This window comes from Phasianus colchicus, chromosome 19 (assembly GCF_987193195.1).
Source record: "Phasianus colchicus chromosome 19, bPhaCol1.hap1.1, whole genome shotgun sequence".
Classification (NCBI taxonomy): Eukaryota; Metazoa; Chordata; class Aves; order Galliformes; family Phasianidae; genus Phasianus; species Phasianus colchicus.
Genome location: NC_143454.1, coordinates 7,880,493 through 7,900,998, shown reverse-complemented (window position 1 = coordinate 7,900,998; position 20,506 = coordinate 7,880,493). Strand labels below are relative to the sequence as shown.

The 20,506-nt window shown below is 52.0% G+C and overlaps 2 protein-coding genes across 6 annotated transcripts; one reads left to right on the top strand and one right to left on the bottom strand.

The window, feature by feature from the left end:
* Positions 1-329: 329 nt before the first annotated feature.
* LOC116234242 (torsin-1A-like) lies at positions 330-3,439 on the bottom strand. Its single transcript, XM_031601702.2, has 5 exons — positions 2,970-3,439; positions 1,806-2,074; positions 1,546-1,721; positions 1,143-1,270; positions 330-1,006 (listed from the first exon to the last, which is right to left on the bottom strand). Exons 1-5 carry the CDS (start codon positions 3,154-3,156, stop codon positions 762-764), a joined length of 1,005 nt encoding a protein of 334 aa, XP_031457562.2. The 5' UTR covers positions 3,157-3,439; the 3' UTR covers positions 330-761.
* PTGES (prostaglandin E synthase) lies at positions 2,774-18,850 on the top strand. 5 transcript variants are annotated; one of them, XM_090121023.1, is made up of 6 exons: positions 2,812-2,830; positions 3,002-3,078; positions 5,101-5,280; positions 15,123-15,252; positions 16,391-16,473; positions 17,290-18,850. In XM_090121023.1, exons 2-6 carry the CDS (start codon positions 3,056-3,058, stop codon positions 17,537-17,539), a joined length of 666 nt encoding a protein of 221 aa, XP_089977149.1. In that variant the 5' UTR covers positions 2,812-2,830; positions 3,002-3,055; the 3' UTR covers positions 17,540-18,850. The 5 variants fall into 5 exon arrangements, with proteins under 5 accessions (XP_089977150.1, XP_089977149.1, XP_089977151.1 ...); XM_090121024.1 differs by lacking the exon at positions 5,101-5,280 and having other exon boundaries at positions 2,774-2,830; XM_090121025.1 differs by lacking the exons at positions 2,812-2,830; positions 3,002-3,078; positions 5,101-5,280 and adding an exon at positions 14,371-14,539.
* Positions 18,851-20,506: the final 1,656 nt, after the last annotated feature.

The window sequence follows — 20,506 nt, the reverse complement described above, 5'->3', positions numbered from 1 at the left end:
CGCCTCGCTGCCGTTGTGCGTCCCCTCGGTGGGATGCAGCGCATCCTCGGTGCCACTCGTGTTTGTGACTGACCTCTCAGTGCCACCCCTGGTGCCCGGTGTCCCCACAGTGCCACCCCAGCTGCAGGTGTCTGTGCTCTCAGCGCTACCTCTGCCGTCCTTCGTGTCCCTTCAGTGCCACCCCTGGCTCCCAGTGTCCCCTCAGTGCCACCTCTGTCCTCCGGTGTCTGTCCTCTCGGTGCCACATCAGCGCCTGTCCCCCACGCTGTCCCTCCGCGTTCTCCCACTAAAGGCCACTTCCCACTGCCTTCAGCCTCCTCTCTCTCCTTCATCATCAGAGCCCAAGGGACGGGGCAGTGCGTCAGGCCCAGGGATGTGACAGACAATGGGGACATGGAAAGTGATGGGGATATGGTTGGTGACAGGGACATGGCAGGCGATGGGGACATGGCAGGTGACAGCACAAGGCACAGAAGTGCTGCCCCAAAGGAGCCCCTGCAGCCAACACCCAGACAATGCTCTCAGCCATACTGTCTGCTTTACTGGGAGGCCCCGTGTGGAGCCAGGACTCAGGGATCCCTATGGGTCCTTTCCAACTTGGGATATTTTATGATTTATTAAAGGGCTTCACAAAAAGCCCCTCTGGAACAGGATAAATCCTAGCCCCATCAAGGAAGGAGATGTAGACAGATGGGTATTGATACGAGTCCTTCTGCCTGGTTGGTCTTGCAACAGGAGCACGAGGTATGGCTGTGTGGTGCCTAGGTGCTCAGAGCCACTCTGGAGGCCACAGTCTTGCAGCCTTTGCTGGAGTAGAGCCTTTCCTCGCTGGGGTAGTCTGCCATTGCCGAGGCAATCTCGGTGATGAGGTCTTCCTCCTCAGGATGCCCTTGAGCACGCAGCTCCTCCCGGACACACTGCTTCACGTGTTTGTATTCAAGAGGGAGGAAAGGGATGAAATAGTCAATCAGGTTCTTCTGGATCAGTTGGCTTTGAAAGAAACCGCCTGGAAGAGAGAGCACGGAGAGCTCTGCCATTGGCGTGCTTGGGAGGCAGCACTGCTTCGTGCTTTGTGGAGCAGTCTGCAGAGAGCTGACACTCACACATCAGCGGCTGCGGGAGCCCAGAGGTGCTGTACTCACTGTTTGGGTTCCTGAAAATGTCCTCAGAGAGCAGATCTTGCAGCTCCTCCACAGGAATGTCTTCTCTCCTCTTCAACCTTCTCCAGTAATCAAGAGCGATCTCCGTTATCTTATCTCCACCTGCATTGCTGTTAGGAAGGAGATTCACAGGCTCATTAGATTGTGTATCTTTGCTGTCTTTAGTGCTCATGTCTTGGCAGTGACTGCGTGATTCTGCACTGGTGATGTTTCTTTGTGTGGGGGTTGCCCAGAAATGGGAAGTGACAAAGACCACAGCAAAGGAGGGACCCTGAGCTGCTCAGCTGGGCTGATTCAGCCACAGACCTGTCAGCAAGTGGCACTCCCTTTGTCCCTGCTGTGTCTGTGGGGCTGTAACTCCTTCTTGGCCCTTCACTTTCCTTACTTCAGGAAGATGAAGATCGCCTTGCCATAATAAACTCCATCAATCTCATTGCGGTAGCTGAGGAACGGCAGGATTGAGTCTATCAGTCCATGCGGCATTTGATCCATCTCAGAGAAGATAAAAAGGGACCTTGGGCAGGCGCTGACATTGCCCCGAATCCAATTCTGCAGCTGCTCCTGTGAGAAGAAACAAAACTATCTGGTGTTTGCCAACTCCCAGCTGCAGATAAATTGGAAGAAATGAGCTAAAGCTGTATGTACCTTATACAGATGGACATGCGAACCGTGTGAGAAATGCAGCACCGTGCTGAAGTGGTGCACAAACCTCCTCCTCCATGCATTGAGTCGGTAGAGGTTCTCTGCAATGATACTGCTGACAAACGATTTGCCTGTGCCAGTCCAGCCATGGAAGGACATCACCAGGGGCTTCTTGGGCTGCTTGGAGTGAAGATTTGTACTCAGAGCCCTCAGAACTATTTGGACAGCCAGATGCTGGCCAAAGACTTTTCGCTCCAAATCCATCTTCACAACTGGAAGAATAAGGGCAGAGTCAGAAGGTGCCATTTGTTCCTTCCCTTTCTCTGGCTGCAGCTGGATGGCCATCAGAGGGAGCAAACATACGCTGCCTGAGATCACAAATCAGCAGAGAACCAAACTCAGGAGCAGAGAACCAAACTCAGGAGCTGACTCATGAAACAAATCTCAATGGCATTTATAGGAACCAAGCTGCTTGCAGGAGAGTTTGCCATGAATTTTCATGGCAGTATACCACTGCTTTCTGTAAAACCCTGGGATGGGGTCTTCTCTATAGATAAACAGAGATACTATGCATGCACAATTCTCATTAACTGTTTTTGAGTCCTTTTATAGAAACCCACGCTTATGTTGCTATATAATGTCCTTTTAAAAGAGAATCCCAACCGGTGTTTCAATGGCTGAAGTGCCAGAAAACAGCCTGTTTGTCACCATCAAATGCAGAGCTGGTATGAAGCGATGTATTGTAGCATCAGGAGGCAAAGGGACCTGCAGCACTTGAGGGTTTCCCCTGAAATTTACATCCCAGCTCTGAAACGAAACAATATTTGCAGTCCTATGACACAGGAGTGGGGGATTTCCAAGTGGCAGGCTCTGGAATGTGTGGTTAGAAAGTAGCTCAAGGTTTTTTCAGCCCTGCAGTTTCAGGATGAAATAACTGCCAGACTGCTTATCTGGGGGAAATGAAACAACGTTTTGAACCATAGAGCTAGCACTAATCACTGCTCCTCGTTCAACACAGATTATAGGCAGTGAGTGGCTGGGGTTTGGGATAAGCTGTTAGAAGCCTTTGCTTTCTGGAGCTTCTCTTTCCACAAGCACTCAAAGAACGCGCTGGGAATTCCCCCCCCAACCCAAGAAGGGCCATCACTGCCCTTCCCACTGCCTTACCTGAGAAGTTCAGTGTCTCCTTTGCATTGCAGCACTCCAGGAGACTGCACCTGAGCCAGGAGTGAGGGGAGAAGAGCTGCCAGCCGATGGCTGCACCCCCCACAATGAGGTAAGCACTGAGCGGATCCATGGCGGGTGTCAGTGCGGGGACAAGGATGGAGAGCACACCAGCATAGAGAAGCTTCATGGTGAGAAGTGAAAAGAAAGGAAAGCAAAACTGAAACTGCAGAAAAAAAAAAACAAAAAACAAAAAACAAAAAAAAAACCAAAAAAACTTCCTGGAGCATGAAGCTGTTTGTGCAAATAGAAACCACTTTTTCTGTGTGATGGATGTGTACAGTTATCACACTGTTCCTTGTGAAATGAAAGTGTCAGAGCAGAGTACTGCTGGGGGATGAGGGGTATTGAATAGGGAGAGCTCAAGCAGAACGTTCCCAGCTCTGAGGGCATGGAACCTCGTGGCACCTGGAGCTGCTGCTTCATTCACCAGGAACACAGCAGTGCTTGTTTCAGGCTGAGCTGTACCACATCACCCAAAGGTTTCTGCAGCTCTGCAGCTCACAGCTGGGACACACCAGAAAGGTGCCTTTTCAGACCAGATTCTCAGAGCAAGTGTTTTGTCCTACCAGCTTTGTGATCCCTGCCTTTAAAACAAGAATTGCCTTGCACTCAGAGCCAAGGGCATCAAGCACATGGGGAAGCCATAGGGCTCCACGTTTGGAGTCCTCTCTGCCCAAGTCCCATGCTGGGCACTGGTCCTGCTCGGGGCTCCTTGTTTTGGGGTGCTGGTGCAGATGGATCACCTGCAGAGTGAGTACGCAGAGCCCCCAGAGCCCCAGCAAGCTGCTGAAGGAGAGATGGGAGTTTTCTAGTCTGTGTTTCCTTGACGCGCAGTCCTCTGCATTGGTCCGTGGTGGACACTAGATGGGGTGTCAGACAAAGAAATTTATCCAGGATTTACAGAGTGAAACTTCTGCAGAAGTTGGAAGTGATGCCTGAGAAAATCAGGAGGGGCGCTCACATCTGCTCACACAGAGCTTGTGTTATGAAAATTTCTCAGGACAGCAAACAGCGCAGCGCTCACAGCTCTGGCTCCGCAGAGGGCGAGAGCCTCACAGGCAATTTCAGTCTGAGAACAATGTTATCTCAACAAGGGAGAGTTTGAATAAAGAAATGAGGTTGATGGTTGCTCACCTCGTGGATCTCAGCAGATGAAGGGACAGGACGTGGTCCTGAGAGTACTGAAATGGAATGGCAGCTCTTAATCTCTCCAGGATAAAGTGCAGTGCCAAGCTGTGCCTTGGAAAGGATGAGTGGCTTCAGATCTTATGGTCCACTCTTTCTCCTCGTATCTGGGGGTGCGGAGCCTCTGCTGACTATGGAGACAGTAAGGTGTCTATAGTAAATTCTTTGCTGTGATTTTGTGTCCTTCCACAACACCCCACTAACCAGCACGTCTCCCTAAACGTGTGAAATGCAAAGTAATGTGCCAGAAACAGCAGAGAGGAGGAGGAGAATGACCTCATTTATGCGTAAAGAAGGAGCAGCATGAGACACATCTATAGATCTTTTCCTTCCCATATGGGAGGGAGGTGGCATATATTTCCTATACAACAATAGGATGTATGCTGCCTAACAGGTACCAGATGGGTGTTTAAATAACCTTCAGCTGCAACATGTCATGCTGTTATCTCATTATCCCTTACAAGTTAAATGGGTTCAAGCTGGGCCTGGACATGGCTGAGATGTCTAATAGCGGTGGTGAGGCTGACACTGATGGCAATTTCCTTGAACAGCTGTCTGGAAGCTCCAAGTGGAGCACAGACCTGCAACGTGCAGCCTGCAGAGCCTGAGCACAGTGCTCTGCCCTTCCCACCTCCCCACAGAGCCTCAGCACAGCACTGCTCATCATCACACATTGGCACTTGTCCCCGTCAGCACAGACATCAGTGGGCACGGGGTGGCAGTTGCAAAGGGGAAATAAGTGGTGCAGAGGTGGGCTGCTAAAGGCAAAGCGTGTGAAGAGAGGAAAGTCCCAGCCAAGAGTTCTGCCTGCCCTTCCTCTGCAGTCTGTATGTTGAAATTTTCTGTCACCCACCCATGGGCTGATTTGTGTGTTGTTGGTTTAAAGTCAATGCTCCTGGCAGTTAGAGCTTGCAGCAGTGTGGCACGGAGCCTGGAGGATTGGGGCAGCACTGGTCAGCGTGCCTGGCTGGCTGGAGAGCCGAGGAAGGATGCACGTCTCCAGCAGGGTGATGGGAATGGGAGCTGCAGCCCTGACTTTTCTTCATGGAGAGGAAGAAATTTGCAGGTAAGAGTTTTAGGGTGAGTGAAGCAACACTCTTCCCTGAAAAAGCCTGTGGCTTTGGGTTGTATGGGTTTCTCCATATTTCCAAGTACTTCAGCAAATAGGTTTGGGACACAGCTGCCTGTTGACATGATGTGCTGGGCTGGAAAGAGGATCTTGTGAAGATTTCTTGCCAGAGAAGTGGAAAACTCTCCTTCTCAGTGCTCATTTTTATTTTTACCCAAGCATATCTCCTTCCACGACACTTGTCTCGCTGCCTTCCGACCCTGACTGGACACTCTTAGTGCTCAGAGTCTTTCCAACAGGAGTGTTTTTATTTTTTCCCTCCCGTTTGCGTGGTTTGAGTTTGTTTTCTTTCCCTGCTTCAATTTCAGCATCACGTTCCAAGTCATCCTCGTCCTAAACACCAAGACCAGGCAGCAACAGGAAAAGGCTGTCGCTCTGACGTACTTTGGGATCTGTTCAGAGCCTGGCTAAGCTCTGAGGACGGCACTAATGCTGTGGGAAGGCTCTGACTCATGGAACATGGTCATTCATTGACCTTTCTATAATGTGATGGTAGCAATAACACCAAACACCAAAATCTACGTGAATGTTGAGCAAACATTGTCTAATCCTGGCAACACCCAAGGAGTCAAAAGACCGTCATCCTCCTCTTGCAGCTAGGGAAAACGAGCCTTAAAGATGATGAATGTTCTTAACGTGACATTTTATGGCAAAGGGATTGGCAGCTCTGCTCTCTCTCTGGAATCTTTGCTGGAGAGCCTTGAGCAGATTAAAAAATCCTTGTCTGGGATACAACAGCCCAGAGCTCCTGGTGCTGATGTGTGCAGCTGTGCTGTGTGAGGAGGTACAGTCTGACAGGGAAAGGTAGGGATGGACGTGGGGTAAGGGTGGAGGGAAACATGGTGGTGCATGTGGCCAGGCACATCTGTCCATGTGAAACAGCTCCTTTGATCACAGTTGAATCCCTGTGAAATTCCAATGGACTCGCAGAGCTTTTGTTCTGAATGCTCCCTCTAGGAAACACAGCTGAGTTCGGCCCTACAGGATTTCCCATCTGGATGCCTCGAAGCCTTTTGCTCTGTCTGCAACATAGGCTCAGGAAAGAGACTCACGGTAACGTGCAGAGGGAGACAAATGGAGTTTTAAAGCTGAACCAGGTGGTTTGCAGCAGGTGGGGCCAACCAGGTGACGTTACCTGGTGGGGATAGGAGTGAAAGGAGCGGGAGAGGTGGTGCTTAATGCCATGCTGGGTCTGCAGCGCTGCTGTGGGTGAGTGGAGCTGCTGTCTCATGCTTCTCCCCTCCTGTGGGCACTTCCTTGAAAGGTAAAGCTGTGTAGATAAGTGCAAGGTGGCAAGCTGGCAGGGCACCTCCTGCCCTTTATAGGGCAAGAGCTGCTGCTGATGTGTGTGTTTGATCTTTCAGTGGTATTAGCTCCATCCATCCAGTGCTAATGAAGGAGATGGATGGAGGGCAGCTCTCTCAGAACAAACACAGGGAGATTCTTAAGTGCCTGCAACTACAGTGGCTCTGTTTCTTCTCAGATCATAATGTGCTTTTGAGGGAGAAGGAAGGGGGTGGGGGGGGATCAGCTCGTTGGCTTTGGGGAAACTGAGGCACACTTTGGGACCAGGAATGAAGAGGTTGAGATACAGCTGCCCCGAGTCTGTGCTCCCACCTAATTGCCTCTGGGCTCTGGTTTCAGGGCTGGTGTTGTGCAAGATCGTGGTGAATAATGGATGGATTGGAAGTGATAGAGCCAGCGGATGGCTATCGGGTTGCACTTGCAGTTGAGATTGTTTTGGCTTGTAAACTAAACACTGCTCGTGCAGACATCCGTGGTTTAGTGATTAGATCTGGGGTCCGGGCAAGATGGTGTCACCCTGCATGGAGCAGCACAGGATGGGTGATGTTAGTTGTGCTGCAGCCTCCTCTTCAGTGGGATGGGGATGCCATGAGACCTGGATTTCACCCATCTTAGGTTTGTTGGTTTTTTATTTTCTCCTTTTTTAATTATTATTACTTTTTTTTTTTTATTATTTTATTTTTTTTTAAGCAGAATCTGTTTGGCTTTCACCGGGTTCCAATCTGGGGCTGGGATCTGCTCTCTGGTTTTGCTCTCCATCCAGGCTTGGAAGCAGCTGAAGCGGAGCAGCTCTCGTGTGAGCCAGCCTGTGTGGCTGCACAGAGCAAGAAATAACAGGGAAACTCTACCCCTATGTTTACTTCTCTCTTAAAACTTGATTTCTGTTGCAGATAATAATAACTTAGAGACAAAGCCTGTGTGAAAGGGACAAAAACATTCTGCTCCAGGGAGGGTTGCTACAGGAATAGGATTACAGGCCATGAGACACACTGTTCCCCAGCCATGGGCCCTCTGATGTGGCCAGTGCCTTGTATCTCATCCAACATACATACACCAGTGGGGTTATTAGCCAGACATCCCCGTCCAGAGCTTTGGGACCTTTAGATGAAAGAAGGTATAAAAGTGCTCCGTAGGTCTGGAGTTGGATTAGAATCAGAGGCTGTGCTTGGCTTGCAGCTCACAGAACAAAACCCCCTGCTCTCTCACCCATCTCCTGTAGGAGAGACTTAAACACAGGTCACTAAAATAAGTCCTGCAAAGCAGCTATTGCAAACAAGGGCTCCAACACGAGCAAATTCCTGAGGTGTTGAGCTATTGTGCAGCTGCTCCAGTTATGCAAGAAAACTGATTTGTAGGGCCTGATGTTATCCCATTGGTGTGGCTCTGGGAGCTCTGGGAATGGCTGTGTCCCTGCAGCCTGCTGTGCTGGGCACTCCTGCGTGTGCATGCAAATGCCATTCCATGCAAACTGTGCAAAACGATCTCTCTCAGCTGCTCTCCTCTGCTCTTCCTTCTGCTGATAGGAGGAAATCTTGTCCAGGAACATGGACTGGAGTGTCTGCAAGCAGAATCCCAAGCAGCTGTGTTGTCGTTCTCTGATTTCTGTTATCAGCATTCCACATCATAATATCACGTAGTGTGTTGGGAGTTAGACTTACTGCTCCAGTTTGGTGGATTGTTGATATTTCCAGGTACGTGGTTCTCAGGAGAGAAGAACTACAGATCCTAGAAGACTTCACTGTTCTGTTTCCATTTTCTGTTTAGAGGGAAAGATAAAATGAGGACGAGACGTTCCCTTATTTTAACTGCTCCTCACTGCTGTGTGTGCACTCTCTCATCTTCAGCATTAGAGTAAGGCCTTCAGTTTTGGGTGCTCTCCCTCATTCATTTGATTTACTAGTTTCAATTCCAATTATATTGTATTATATTGTGTTATCTTGCACTCCACTATCATATTTAGTAAATTTTCTCCCTTAGCTCGATGCCACTGTTTTGTTTGTAGGCACATCTCCCTGCCTTTTCCCCTTTTTTCCCTTCCTCATCTCCTGGGGCATGAGTGCATGGGTCCCCTTGCCCCATTAGTCACAGAACTGGGCTGAACTGGCCCCAAACCAGTGACGAGCTGTCACTCAATCTCCTGGATGGTTCTGCTGTTTGAGCAGGGCCAGCTGCACACTGCTAACCCCTCTGCTTCTGCAGAACCCATCAGAAGTGCTCAGTGAGCACCTGTTGGGTTGTGCTCCGTGTCCAATGCTGAACCACTGGGGTGGAGTCACTCCCATATATCAGACATGGAGACATCCATCAGTGCTGACCGTAGAGAGTCTGAATAGTACAGGTTCTCTTTCCAGGAGGTGTATTGTCTAATGGGGGGAGGAAAATGGAGTTCTGTGAATAGAAAGATTGCATGCAGGGCTTCGGTATCCAGCTATTGTTAAGATGTATTTGAGAGCTGGGAACCCCATGGCTAACGGTGAGCTGGAACAAATCAAGGACAGGAGGATGGACACGCTCCACAGAGAGCAGGGTTCGCTCTGTGCTAACAGCAAGCCAAGAGGGACACCGTGCTGGGGTGCAGAAAGACCCAAAGGAACAGAGCTGAGCAAAGCAGATCGGTCAGATGGCTGTGGGGTGGTGTCTCAGGCCTGTCTTCTGCAAGAACACAGTTGGAATTCCTTTATTTTAGGAACAGCCTCTCCAGAGCAATAAGCAGCTTGGTAATGGAGACATCCTAGAGCCCAAAGAGAGGACCTGTGGCATTTAAAAGAAAAATGAGCCAAAGGACTGCTGGTGTGTGGAGTGCAGTGAGTTGGGAGTCATGTGCTGGTCATCTGCTTGCCTCAGCGTTGGAGGGAAATAAGAATTATGGTTGGGATAATCAGAAGCATGGAGGAATCTCCTTTGAAGAAAGATGAAAGTGAATGGGGTGTGATAAAGCTGAGTAAGAGGTAATTTCACAGACGTGTATCAAAGGAGGAGTATGCTAGACAAAGCTGAGCAATAATCGCCGTTCTTCCTAACCCCCAGCATGTCTCCCCATGACATGAACAAGAGGGGAGGCAGATCCTATGAAAAGATTATCGTCATCATCTTAACTTATACTGTGTTTTACTGTGGGAATCATCATCCCAGGAATTAATTTAATTTCAACAGTTTGGAAAGTGAATCGACGCGTATAATTATCGAGCGCTACCGTCAGCTATGACAACAATTCGGGAAAGGGAATTAAACCTAGTGATTCAGAGCTTAAATTAATCCTCAGGTTCTGAAAGGTCAATGAACCAAGGTGTGTATGAGGCCAGTTTGCTGCTCTCTGCTCCCTGCAGGGGCTGTGGGGCCTTGGAATGGTGGTGAACAGCAGGGCTGGTATGGCTGGGCACCTCTGTGCTCTTGTTGGAGAGCAGCAGTCCCCTCCCAGCACAAACCAGCACAGCTCCTGTCCCTTTCATTGCTTCACTCTCCTCGTGGGACGGCTCTGGCCTCCATCCCACAGCTCCCATCTCTGCTCCCTTCCCATGACTTCTTCCCAACTGGTTCCTATCTAATGGCTGAGCGCTTCTTGCTCATTTTTATCCATGTTGATGGCACCGTCAGTAGAAACGTGCTGTGCTAGAAAGATGCCTTCTGCTGCTTTGTAAATATTTGTATGGAGAGCATACCTCCTCGTGGAGGGCTGCGTAAAGCAGTCGTGGTTCCATAAACACAGCAGACCTCTTGAGCACACGTCATGGCCATGGGGGCAGAGCCTGCAGGTCAGGAGAGCCATCAGAGCATGGGATCTGGGTGGGTTGCTGGTGCTGCTGGTGGTTCACATGGAGAGGGAATGCCAGGACAGTAAGTCCAAGTGCTGGACTCCATGCTTAAGCTGTTGCTTGCAGGGATTTCTCTGCTTCATTGCGTCATTCACACCACATTCTGCTCTTGTTAAAGATGGAATATTAGTCTGGATTGTTGTGTGGTCCTACATCCCTTTCTCTTTCCTCACTGTGGCTTTTTGATTGCTTCGTAAATCCCACGTGCTGCGCTGCGCTGGGCGTGCGATCCTCACTGCAGTGTCCAGAAAGCAGCCTGTGAGCTGCATTCCTTTCTCCTTATCTCCTGCTCCAGCACTTAAGATGTGACTCCAGCCTGGGTTGTGAGCTGTGAGTGCACAGGAAGAGCTCCCAGGCAGCGAGGGCTGTAAACAACACAGCTAAAGGACTCCCTGCTCTCTAGGCGGACCGCAGGGAGGATGCTCTTTGCATTACGCATGAGAGGTATTTACTAATAAACGTCAGCATTTGGGACCTGGACCACCTTTCTCCTGGTTGCTGAGATGCAAACAGTGCTGCCAATATGAGACTGAATGAACACATCGTGCCAACAGCACAGGAAAAGAAAGGGAAAGTTTCAAAATGTATCGGGAACATTGCTCACAGGCTGACTTCATCCAAACTGTGGAAAAAACCTCAAACCACCAAGAAGCTCTTACTGGTCTGAGTCAGGCACCCTGCGTTCTTAGCAAGCAAGCTGACTGATGGAGGTAAAAGTTGAGGAGCTGGGAGCCCAAATGTCTTTGCTCAGGGTTGCTGCAAAAGGGCTGCCCAGTGCCTTGCTCTGAGAAACGAGATGAGCATCGGTGATAAAGAGATTTAGAAAACATGACCTATGGGGAGAGGTGGGAGGGATTAGTGCTGTTTAGTCTAGGAGGGATGGAGGGGGCAAAGAACTCAGGGCTTTGAAAATGAGGTCTGCGTTTTGGAGAGCGTCATGGGGAGGCAAAGTGTGCCCCAATTCCTCTTCCTTTGTCATGCAGTGTGTGGAGGCAGGACTGTGCAGAACCCTTCACCTTTGATCTTGCTCAAGAGAATCCCACCAGGGCAACTGTAGTTACTTCATATGTTTGCAAATGCTTGCTTCGAGTCTAGGAAATGCTTCCCGATTTCGGAATGTTTGGCAGTAGGACTTATTTCTCTTCCCCCCCCTCCACCCCCCACCCCAGCCTGGCTGGGAAAGCCCCTCTTTTTGGTCAGTGACATAAGTGGTGTTTGCCTGTTGTTTATTGGCATCTGGTTCAGGGGAAGAAACACGATGCAAGTTGCTGCAGTGGGATGAAGTGAGAGATGCTGGCTTCCCACACACCTAGCCCTGTCCCCAGCTCCCACCACGGCCCCGTGGCAGCTGCAGGTGCAGGTCTGTCTGGAGCCTGTTTGGACTGCTGGGTGGAATGGAGTGGAGCAGAGCATCCCTCCCAGCTGGGCTGCATCTCTGCAGCCTCGCCAAGGAATTCTTCCCTTTAAGAGACAGCTCAGGCATGAATCCATGTGAGGCTCAGAACAAGAAAATCTGATCTGCCTCCCACATGCTCATGGCTGCTTTTCCAGCAGCCCTTCCTCGCTGTCCCACAAGCAGGGGACAGTGACTGCTCCGCAGTCATGGTGGCTGGGAGCAGGGCAGCAGCCTGGCAAGGGATAGAGCTGGGGCTGGCCAAGGAACAGCAGCATCCTCTGCTCCTGCTGTGTCCCAGACCAGGAGATGCTGCAACCCTTCCCCAGGCCTCTCTGCTGCTGCCAGCATCTGGTCTTTGGGAGAGACCCATTGAGAGGCCTCAGACACGAGGAATGTGCGTAGCTCCTGCCAGTACAGCTGCAGGGAAGATGCTTTGCAGTGCAACACAGACAAAATCTCCTGGAGTTTGAAGAATTTGGAGCTTGCCTGTTTGTTTTAGGCTCTGAGGCGCTTTGCCATATCTTCTCCCGTGCTTCGTGCCGCAGTGAAGACCGCAGGAGCTGGGGAACAGGGAGCTGTGTGTGAAGCAAGGGGATTTCACCCTCGTGGAGTACGGGGTGCATCATGAGTAGGACTAATCCCCCTCTTCCTGATGTGACCTTTCGTGCAGGCTGGTGGAAAGGTGGAGCACCTTTCTCTTTAATTAAGGAATATCTAAGCTGACTCATGCCTTTACTTGAAGCTGTGGTTGCATTGGAGCAGGAGCAATCTCCCGTGGGCCGCCGGATTTCCCAGGGCTGGGCACAGCAAAGGGCAAGTGATGGCTGGAGCAGGGCATGCCTGCAAGCTGTGTGATGGGAGAGGCGGGAGACAGTGGGGAAGGAGGGCACTGAGTGGGCTGGAGTATAGCTGGGGGCCTTCTGCAGCCATGGGATGAGCTGCAGCCTAAGGGAAAACAAAATCCTCCCCTACCAGGCAGCAAAATGGGGAATTGTCCATTTGGGCAATGGGAAATGCCCTCTACAGTCCCATCCGTGCCACCGTGACACACACATCCATACGCCAGTGGGAAGGATTTCTGACACAAGCAGCCCTCTCACTTTTAGGTGCCACCAGGAAATGACCCAGCACAGCAGTGCTGGAAAAACACAGTTATAATGCTGTGGTATAACTCAGCTGCTCAAATAAACAGTTCCCTGTGTGGGAAATGAGAGCAGCTTTTATCCCTTCTAAAGAACCTAAAGAAGGGTTGTTATTAGAGGCTTCTATTTTTAAGCACTTCTCTCAGGCACTTCCCGTGAATTTTTCTTTCCTTCTTCCTGCTCCTTGTTCCTCCTCCAACAAAACCCTCCACCCTTTTCCCACAGCTCCTGGGGTCATTCTGACCTGACTGGTACATCTTCAACCCTTTCAGATCCCAACCCTGACTGCTGTTAACCATTCACCCGCAGAACGCAGTGCTTTCCACCAGCATCACTGGCACTGGGCAGGTCCTTGGGCTGCAACCTCGTGTGCTCGAGGCTTTGTGGTACAGCTGCGTTATATTGCCTTCAGGACCTGCTCTTGTTCAGGCAACAGCTCCATCCTAGCAGGATGTGCTCCGTGTAGGAGGATCAGCAGCCGCCTTCCGCCCCAATTAATGGGGCAGCTGAACACGGTCCTGGCAGCTGCACTGCCGCGGGCCAGGAGGTGCCGCCCTGCCATGGACGTGTCCAACATCACGAGGGCCCTCAACGTGAGGCACCCCAGCAGCACCACATCCGCCCTCTGAGCTGCTCTGCCCCTCATTCCCATCCATGTGGGTGCCGTGCCCGTCCCTCTGCAGGGCTGTACACCCAGCACATCCGATGCACATGGGGCTGGGGCTGCTCCTAGGCTCACATCTGGACAACCCATAGTTCTCCATCTCCCTGTTTGCTGCTGGAGCAAACAGGAGGAGTCCTGGCTTGTCAGCAGGTGGTACTGAGCTTGTACGTATTCCTGCTGCTCAGCAAGGTGTGCTGATCCCTGGGGAGGTGCAGAGGCAGATACAGAGAGAAGGCTGCTGGTGTCTGCTCTGTCTAGGGGGTGCCACCACTGTCACATTGCTGTCCTTGTGCAGCAGGACCCGAGCATGATCCTGGGCTGTAGCATTCCTGCTTACTGCTCTGGTTTCTCTCGGAGCAAAGTGTGCTCATTTGGCAGTTAAAAAGCACTGCAGAACAAAGTCAGTCTTACAGGTAGCAATGCTTTGATGGATTCTTTTGCAAGAAGCAAACCATCCTATTCTGCTCATGGGTTTATTTTGTGGCTGGAAACAACTATTTTAGTCCAAACCAGAAAGAACTACTCACATACCCAGAACATTCATTTTCCAGTCGATCTCTGAATGTATCCATTTGCTTGAAATAGACCTTTTTGTGTGCGTAAAGGAACCGAGTCCCCAGTCCAGCCCTTGTAAGCTCAGAGAGCTCCCTGCCAGCGCTGGGGCCGCGCAAGGGAAGGAGGAGTTAAAGGTTTGCAATGCAGGAGCAGCCAAGCTCCGACCCTCCTTGCAGGCTTAGATCCTCTCACTCTTCTCTTCTGATGGCTGGGAAAACCAGCTCCAAATTCAGATGCCCCTTTCTAGGCTAGGATCAGCCTGCACCCGGCTCCCCTGATTCGCGTTTTGGGAGAAAAGCAAGCGGAGCCGCCCCAGGGACGGGTTGGTCTGTATTTCCCTCTGTAGGCTGGGGGCTTTGGGGTTCTCCTCTTGGGTTTTGGGATCCTCTGTGGCTTTGGGACCCTCCCAGGGACAATCCAGTCTGGTGGGCAGTGTGTGCAGCTGGAAAGAGGGCCAGCTCTGTCCCTGTCCCCTTGGCAGGTGGTGCCGAGGGGAGGGCTGCCTGTGCAAAGTGCTCAGTCCTTGTGGGGCGGGACTGGGAGCACTGGGACGCTGCCACGCAGGGCTGTTGGGATCGGGACGGAGTTGGGCTGGGTGCAGCAGAGGTAGGTACCTTCTTTCTCCCATCTCCTCCTCCCTGGGGCTGCCGAGGAGCAAGGGATGCTCTGTGCAGCTCTGGGCATGAGCAGGAGGGGAGATCTGTGGGGTGTTGTAGGGCAGGCTGGTGCTGTTTCGAGGGAGCTGGATCCCAGCTCAGAGCATCCACGGACCAAAAGCACACGGTGGAGTCTGGGAACCACTTGCCAGCAGTTCAGCTGTCCTGTTTTGCTCGTGACTGACCCCATGGGGAAAGTGGGGCTGGGGGCTGACAGCTGAAGCGTTGCCTTCCTGTCCCCCTCTGCAGGGCCAAAGCAGGAGCTCCCACAATGATGGGGAACACCGTGTTCCTGTCATTCACCTTCTACAGCACGATCCTGATTCTAAAGATGTATGTTGTTGCCATCATCACGGGACAAGTGAGGCTCAGGAAGAAGGTACGTCCCAGCTTCCTTTCCCTCCCTCGCCCCTCCTGCTTTTTGCTGGGGTTTCTGCTTGAGTTTACTACAAACCCTTTCTTCTTTTCATCCTCCAAAAGCCAACTGGGTTTTGCAGAAGCAAGCTGAGTTTTCTGTGACTTCAGTTGAAAGCAAAACAGGTTTTCTAGCTATGGCAGATAGCCATCTCGCTTCTCTTTGGCTCTTTCTGTTTGCTTTCACCATCTGCAGCTTGATGTTTATCATTTCTGAATCCTAATCTAAATAGTAATTTCAAATGTAAAATACCATGCAGGTGAGCTGCTGCTCTGTTTACATTCATTTGCAGTGTCTGAGAGAAAAGAGAGAGAAAAGTTTAAGGACAAATGATTGAAATGGCAGAAAAAATCTTGCAATGTGGCAGCAAGCTTCTGTGCTGCAGGAGAGCGAAGTCACAGGGAGCAGAAACAATAGCTGGAGGAAATGGCTCTTGGACGTGGGGACAGCAGCAGGGATTGAGGCACAGCTTAGCTCTGCAATAAAAACTGAAATATTTGAGGCGTTTCCGGATGCACCAGCAGAGAGGGAGATGGTTCTGCTCCCGGGCCAAAGGCAGAAGCGGGTTCTCCTGCGTCGCTGGAGCTGGGGATGTGTTTTTTCTTTTGTGTTTCTGAGTGATGCTGCAGCCCTGGCACTGCCTGTGTTGTAACACAGCTGCAAGGTGAAGCTGTCACCTGGAAGCAGATCCCTGCAGAGCAGTGTGTGTGTCCATCGTTTTCCTTTGGGAGAATGACATTGGATCCCATTCCTCCCAGGGAAAGCAGTAGTGCCAAAGAGCCAGCCAGGGAATTTTCTGCCTCAGTAGGGCAAAGCCATCCATCATTTGCTGTTATCTTTGGTGTCTGCAAGCTCTGTGCAGGAGGTTGGCAAAGTCTCCCGATGGATTTCACGGAGAGAAATGCCCACACTGAAGGCACCCAGGGGATACCTGATGTACTGGGATCTGCTCCATTCATCACTTTTTTCCTGCTGCATTCATTTTTTTTTTTTTTTTAACCTCTCCTTTTGAAAACTGCATGAAAATAACCCCCCCAAAGCCCTCCCAAAGATATCAGGAGCTGCATCCCTGACAGTTCTGCATGGGGACACTCTCTTGCAGGCGTTTGCTAACCCAGAGGATGCGCTGCGCAATGGAGGGCTGCAGTACTACCGTGAGGACCCCGATGTGGAGCGCTGCCGCAGGCGAGTACAGAGCCAGCATCCCGCCCCAACAGGGCAGCAGGAAGCTGGAAGGCTCATTAATTAGCTAATTGCACAGCTAGGTGAAATGCCCTGAGGTCCGAGGCAGGACCCTGTGAACCAGGGCAGCTCAATCATTAATGGAAGCGTGCTGTGTGTGGAAGGATTGGGGTTTGGGGGTCAATGGGTGCAATGAGGCTGAGTCCTCAGTGTTGAATTCGGGGTGACCCAGCTCTGTGCTTGCCTTTAGCTCCCTGGAGGAGGTGGCTGGGCACTGGCCCAGGCACTGTGTGGGCTGGTTCTGCACAGGAAGGGAGGCTGGAGCCATGCCGAGCCCTGCTGCCAGCTCTGCTTCACCAAACATCCCATAGCACCAAGCCACAGGCTGCCAGGGAGAGGAGGAGGAGATAGATGAGCTGTTCCTTTGCTAAGAAAAATAAAATAGTAGTGATAATAATAATCATCCTCTTTTGATTAGTCAGAAAGGACCGGCTTCCATAAAAATAAATAACCGGAGCTGCAGAAGTCTGGGGTTTGTGCAATGAGCACATGCCAGGTCAGACCTTGCTAATGTGTTTGCAGCCATGGAGAGGGCAAATTACCCTCAAGGTCTGTGCCTGAAGAGGAGGTATCAGGGGGCCGAGAGGTGTGGAGCCATGCACAGATGGAGGAGAAGGGTCTCACAGCACAGCTCATCTTCCATTTTCCAAGTCTGGCCCCACTTGCATGCAGGGAGGCTCTGAGCCCTTTGGGGGCTGCACTCAGCCCATCAGCAGGCTGGAAGCCAGGTGGGAAGGAGCAACCCGTTTCTCTTCACAGGGCGCATCGCAACGACATGGAGAACATCTTCCCCTTCCTCTTCCTCGGAGCTGTGTACTCTCTGCTGGAGCCCAGTCCTGCAGTGGCCAGGATCCACTTCTTCATCTTCTGTGCGGGACGCATCATGCACACCGTGGCCTACCTGCTGAAGCTGAAGGCTCCCACACGATCCGTGGCATACAGTGTGGCACAGCTGCCCTGCTTCTCCATGGCCCTGCAGATCCTCCTGGCAGCTGCCCCATATTGGTAGCACCCAACCGAGCAGAGCACCCAACCCGCCCCATTCTGCTCACTTCAGCTGTGCCAGTACTGAGATGTTCCTGGTGGGGATGTGTGTGGGTGCTGCAGGGACGTGTGGGATGGCCTTGGTAAGGTCCCTGAGCCTGCTGTTGAATTTGGGACAGGGGGAGCAGGCAGGGGATGCTGAGCAGCTTTCCCTCGTTCCTGTCCTCGAGGAAGGGGTGTCATCGGAGGAGGAGACATTTTCTGCATCAGTGACCCAGCGTGGGATGGGGAATGCTGCCCTTGATCAGCAGCACCGAATCAGGAGGGAGAAGCCACCATGGTCCCACAGCTCTGCGAGAACTCTTGGTTGGTGGATGTGGGTGTTTGCAGAGAGGGAGAAAAGCTTTCGATCTGGTCCCAGCCTCAGCACGGGATGCAGCAAGGAGCAGAAATCACTGCCCTGCAGCAGAGCTGTGTGCCTGCAGCCATGTGCTGCTGCTGCCTGGAAATGCTCTTAGAGGCGCTTTCAGTGTGCACCCCAAGCTGTGCCCTGGGAGGAGGGCTCTGCTGTTCTTCTGTGCTGCGTGAGGATGGCCAACCCTGCTGTGCCACACAGCTGTCCTTAGGGCAGCCCCATGGAGGGCAGGGCAGGAGGAAGGCTCTGAGGACAATGCAGAGCTTTGCTAAGATTGCAGTGAGAAAGCAGAATGAGCAGAAAATAAAATCCCTTTCCACCTGTCTTAAGCACTAAAGCTCTTCCCTTTGCTGTGCTCTCCTTTGGGATCCTCTCACCAAGAGTATCAATGGGAAGAAGGGCAGCTTGGGCAGATGCTTAGAGCTTCACCCAGCTCACGGAGGGCCCCCAGCCCAGCAGTGGCCGTGGCCTTGGGCTGAGTTCTTTGGGAGGTTTGGAGCACAGAAGTCTGCTCTCCTGGGTGCAGAAGGAGGGCTGCAGGTCCCACAGTTTGCTTTTGGCCACCTCTTGCTCACACAGCCCCAGCTCAGCAGATGTCTGCATAATACCCCTTTCAGCGAGCCCATGCTGCCTCACACGGTGCACAAGGTCTCCAAACCCCTGCACGTTTCTCTGCTGCTGCATATGCATCCTGGTGGCAGGAAGCAAGTATTCCCAATAAAAACAAATCATTGTGCTCTGCTACATCCTTCCTTCGAGAGCTGCCGATGCAGCTGGGCAGCAGCTGGGGCCGGGTCCAGCTGCAGGGAGTGCTGAGCCCGCAGGGCCAGGAGCGTCCTGGGGCTCCTGGAGAGCTGAGCACCCTTCCCCCAGCCCACCTGCAGCTCTTGGCATTATCAGGGCCAATCCTTTAAATACAGAGAAGCTGGGGCTTGCAGTGTAGTCATGCTTGGTTCTCCTGCCTCAAGCAGCTCAAAGTTTGGTATGCACCCAGATCTCCTCCAAGCAGGTTTTTGCTATAAGATGCTTTTTCCAAGCAAGCTCTCTCTGTGCCTTGCCTGCATTTCTTCCCAAAGGAGAAGCTTAAATCCTGGAGGGCTGGCGCTGTTCAGTTAAGGTGTGGTTGCTCTCCTTTCTGTGCTTACAGCTTCCAAAGGAGCTGCCTATGTTTTTCATGCTCAGCAGTCCCTTCCTTCTTTAGGAAGCCAACACCTCGCTTCCTTGGTTTCCTCCTATTTTCTTCAACTGTTGGTATCTGGGAGGCGCTGCCTTTCTGTGTCTGCATCTGAATTAATGGCTGAGATGGACAAAATGGTCCCACGTGACAGACTTTTCTTTCCCTCACTACTACTTGTTTTCCAGTAAGAAAGGCGGTGGCTTTATAAGATGGACTCCATCCAGTACATGCTGCTGTGTGCAGGGACGTAGCTGTAGGGACTGGGGCTTTGGGGTGGGAAGGAAACTCTAAGAGCCCCCCTCTAACCCCTATCCAATGCCTGGGGGTGATGCCCTGCTCAGGGTAGCTGAGGTTATGTGCAGAGCTCTGCTTGCTTCTTTCTTTATTAAAAAAAATAAACCCTGCTGTACTGGCTGCAGGGGGAAAAGCTTGGGAATGTGAACTCTAATGCCTCCAAAAAAACAAATAGAAAAGGCCCACGAGGCAAATTTCAAAGACGCACAGCCACTGAGCTTATTTTGAAATGCTGGGAGCTGATGGGAGAGTGGATGGAGCCCAACTCGTCCCTGCACGGCCAGAACTGGGGCTGGGACTGCATCGCTGCGGTGCATCGACATGAGGAGCAGCCTCGTGCCCTGCTTTATTCCCAAGAGCACGTCAAGCTGCTGTCCCCCGAAGCAGGATGGTGTCCCCAGTGTCCCCTGCAGCTCTCGGAGGGAGGCGATGGTGGCTGCACCCACCAGTGCTTGAGCTGTGCCAACCATTTGTTTCTCCCACCTGGCTTATACCTGAAATGGTAATGCAGCAAAACCCACCTGGGCTCGCACATCTGCCAAGTTTGGTGCTTAAAGATTTGGGTACGATTCACTCCACCAATGTGTGTCTTCCTCTCCAACGTCACCAAGCCCGAGGAATCAGGAGGTGGGATGGGGGGAAGCAAGTGTGGACCCAGCGACACATCCCTGCACCTTCCGGACACCTCAGCCCGGGTCTCCCCTACCCTCAGGCTCTGCTCTTACCCCTCCCCACGGTGAGGTTTCGCCACGCAAATCCCCTTGAGGAAATGCTATTCTTGCGTCTCGCAGTCAGAGCGACAACAAGCCGCCCCACGGATGCAGGAATGCCGGCGTCCCCACCCCCGCGTGCCGCCTGGGGACACCGCTGAGCAGCGCGGAGCCGCAGCGCCCCCGTGTGGCCGTGGGACGCACAGCCGGGCGGCAGCGCTGTGCCGCGGGGACGGCGGGGGTTTGGGGTCTGGGCGGCTCCGATGTGGGGACGGGGAAGCCCTGGAGTGGCTTTTTTGGGGGGGGGGTTGGAAAGAGGTTGTGGGGAACCTGGCTGGAATACCTGGCTTTTTTTTTTTTTTTTTTTTTTTATCAGTAGGGAAAACACAGGCAGAA

Excerpts from the sequence above, each read along its gene's own strand:
- PTGES (XM_090121023.1), top strand. The coding sequence starts at position 3,056 with ATGGCTGCACCCCCCACAATGAG. Across the intron at positions 5,281-15,122 it reads GGAGAGGAAGAAATTTGCAG|GGCCAAAGCAGGAGCTCCCA; the intron begins GTAAGAGTTTTA and ends CCCCCTCTGCAG. Across the intron at positions 15,253-16,390 it reads AAGTGAGGCTCAGGAAGAAG|GCGTTTGCTAACCCAGAGGA; the intron begins GTACGTCCCAGC and ends ACTCTCTTGCAG.
- LOC116234242 (XM_031601702.2), bottom strand. The coding sequence starts at position 3,156 with ATGAAGCTTCTCTATGCTGGTGTGCTCTCCATCCTTGTCCCCGCACTG. Across the intron at positions 2,075-2,969 it reads GGAGACACTGAACTTCTCAG|TTGTGAAGATGGATTTGGAG; the intron begins GTAAGGCAGTGG and ends TTATTCTTCCAG. Across the intron at positions 1,007-1,142 it reads CATTTTCAGGAACCCAAACA|GCGGTTTCTTTCAAAGCCAA; the intron begins GTGAGTACAGCA and ends TCTCTCTTCCAG.